We start from the raw sequence: 2,393 nt of genomic DNA, 5'->3' as shown, positions 1-2,393 counted from the left end.
AATCACTTAAAAAAGAAACCACTTTTAAGAGTTTTGCATCCGTTTGTTACAGTTTTTTAAAAAATTATCAGAATCTTAAATTTTTTTAAAAACAACTTTAAATGAGAATCTGTTAAGAGCAGCTTCTCAAAAAATAGATTTTTTTAAAGGAGAGAAAAAATATGGTTTAAAAGATTAAACTAATTTTGAAACAAAAAATCCCTTTTATATAGTTGTATCTAAATAAACTAGATTATAACCAAGTTGCTTGGGCTCCAGTGGCAAGGAGCTCCTTCCAAGGTTGTATTCGGGGAATACCGGGTTCGATTCTCAGGAGGGAACAACACTTGGCCAGTGCGCATGCCTCTATGCATGAGCCGGGATTAGTCGTCCACCATTGGTGGGTCGGAAACCGGTGCGAAAACCAAAAAAAATAAAAATAAACTAGATTATTTGTTTAAAAAAAAATGATTTTTATTACCGTAAACAAACATAAAATAGGTTCTGATTTTTCATAACATATCTGAATACTTTTATTTTAATCCGTAGTAAACGGGCCATAAATCCTAGGTGAAAATACTAGGTTAAAAAGGTATAATCATTGTGTATTACAAGACACGACGCGGTCTCAATTTCAATGAGTGAAGAAGAAAACGACACCCAGTTTTCTCCTACGGGCGATGGTTTACTTCACCGGCAACCATTTTTACCGGATGAACTTGTTTTTGAAATCCTCTCGAGGCTTCCGGTGAAAACCCTCCTGCAATACAAGTGCGTGTGTAAATCATGGAAAACCCTAATCTCCGATCCTCAGTTTGCACAAACTCACCTTCGGAACTTAATCTTGGATCCAACCGTAACCTATCAACGATTTTTCTATAACCCGAATATTGTACAGTGCAAAATTGCATCTATCCCTTTGAAGCCATTATTGGAAAACATATCAGAGCCTCCTAAAGCTATTAAGTTCAGTATGGAACACAAGTATCGTATTCTTGGTTCATGCAATGGGTTGTTGTGTCTATTTTTTGTCAAAGAAGGTTATGTTAGATTGTTGAACCCTTCTATCGAATGGAAATCCAAAAAATCTCCAACCCTTGATTCTTATGAATCTCATAAATATTGGATCACATATTATGGCTTTGGCTATGATCATGTGAATGACAAATACAAGGTTCTAGCAGTTCATGCTAATGAATTTGGTGGAAAAGTGATACAAATTCATACTTTTGGTGAAAATTCTTGGACAACTATTCCGAATTTCCCTCTTCCTGTCGGTAGCGTTTCATGGTCAGGGAGGTTTGTGAGTGGCACTCTGAATTGGGTAGGTAACAGTTGCAGTTCTAACCGAGACGTGATTCTTTCTTTTGATCTTGCAAATGAGACTTATAAGGAAGTGTTGCTGCCTGAACCTGATGGTGTCAATGTCAGCAAGCCCGTGCTGGGTGTTTTGAGTAACTGTCTTTGTGTATGTTTTGACTCCAATAATACTCATTGGGATTTTTGGTTAATGAAAAAATATGGAATTGCTGAGTCCTGGACTAGATTGATGATCATCCCTCTTAACAAGATATGGCACTGCTTACAATCCCGGCCTTCTTTTATTCAACCCTTGTTCATGTCTGAAAATAGTTCTGTTTTTCTGAGAACATATAGCAAATTTTTCCTATATAACTTAAATAATGGTAGATTGGATTGCTTTCCAGGTTATTATGAGTTTGATCATCATATTTACTACGAGAGTCTCGTATCACCAAAATTTTGAATACACATTTGTGGAGTGGAGTGTTCAAGGTTTTGCTTACATTACTTTTTAGTTCTTTTTGTGAATTTTGTTTCAACTCTCTTTCCAGATAGTGGTTTTGTTATAACTGGTTTGGCATTTTTTAACTCAATAACGAGTTTGTTATTTTGTTTACATTTACTATTATTGGTTTGGATTTTTCTATTGCTCTCAAACATTATTATATTACCAGGAGCAGTTATGTTAATTAATTTTGTAGGTTCATTTTAGTTAGTTTTGTTTGTTTATATTGGGAAAGACATTGGATAGTTTGTTATCTAGAACTTATTTTATCGGTTCTTGCAATCTTGGAAGAAGCATCTCCTTGTTTTCTTTCATTGTAATCTACTTGTTAAGAATTGTACTGTTGCGTGTAAGACACTCTATGATTGAGAACCATTCTCTAGAGAATTTATCAATAAAATTCAAGTATTATTCCTATACAATCAATGTTTTCAAATAACAGTACGATACTCTAGTGGAATTTGAACAAAACGATATTGTTCCAAGATACGCTCTGTATACAAAGTCTTATCAAATAGCGGCTATAGTAGAGTTATAGAAATGTAGCATAGTGGAATTTGAAGAAAACACTATTTTCCACAATCCACAATTGACAACATAGTTACTA

At 34.5% G+C, this 2,393-nt stretch overlaps 1 protein-coding gene across 1 annotated transcript; it reads left to right on the top strand.

The window, feature by feature from the left end:
• The first annotated feature begins 616 nt into the window (after positions 1 to 616).
• Positions 617 to 1,744, top strand: LOC25486654 (F-box/kelch-repeat protein At3g23880). Its single transcript, XM_013608273.2, has one exon. The coding sequence runs from the start codon at positions 617 to 619 to the stop codon at positions 1,742 to 1,744; it is 1,128 nt and encodes a 375-aa protein (XP_013463727.2).
• The last annotated feature ends 649 nt before the right edge of the window (positions 1,745 to 2,393 follow it).

The sequence above is a fragment of the Medicago truncatula genome, chromosome 2 (genome assembly GCF_003473485.1).
Source record: "Medicago truncatula cultivar Jemalong A17 chromosome 2, MtrunA17r5.0-ANR, whole genome shotgun sequence".
Classification (NCBI taxonomy): Eukaryota; Viridiplantae; Streptophyta; class Magnoliopsida; order Fabales; family Fabaceae; genus Medicago; species Medicago truncatula.
The sequence above is the reverse complement of the archived record's forward strand: the minus strand, read 5'-3'. Positions and strand labels throughout refer to the sequence as shown.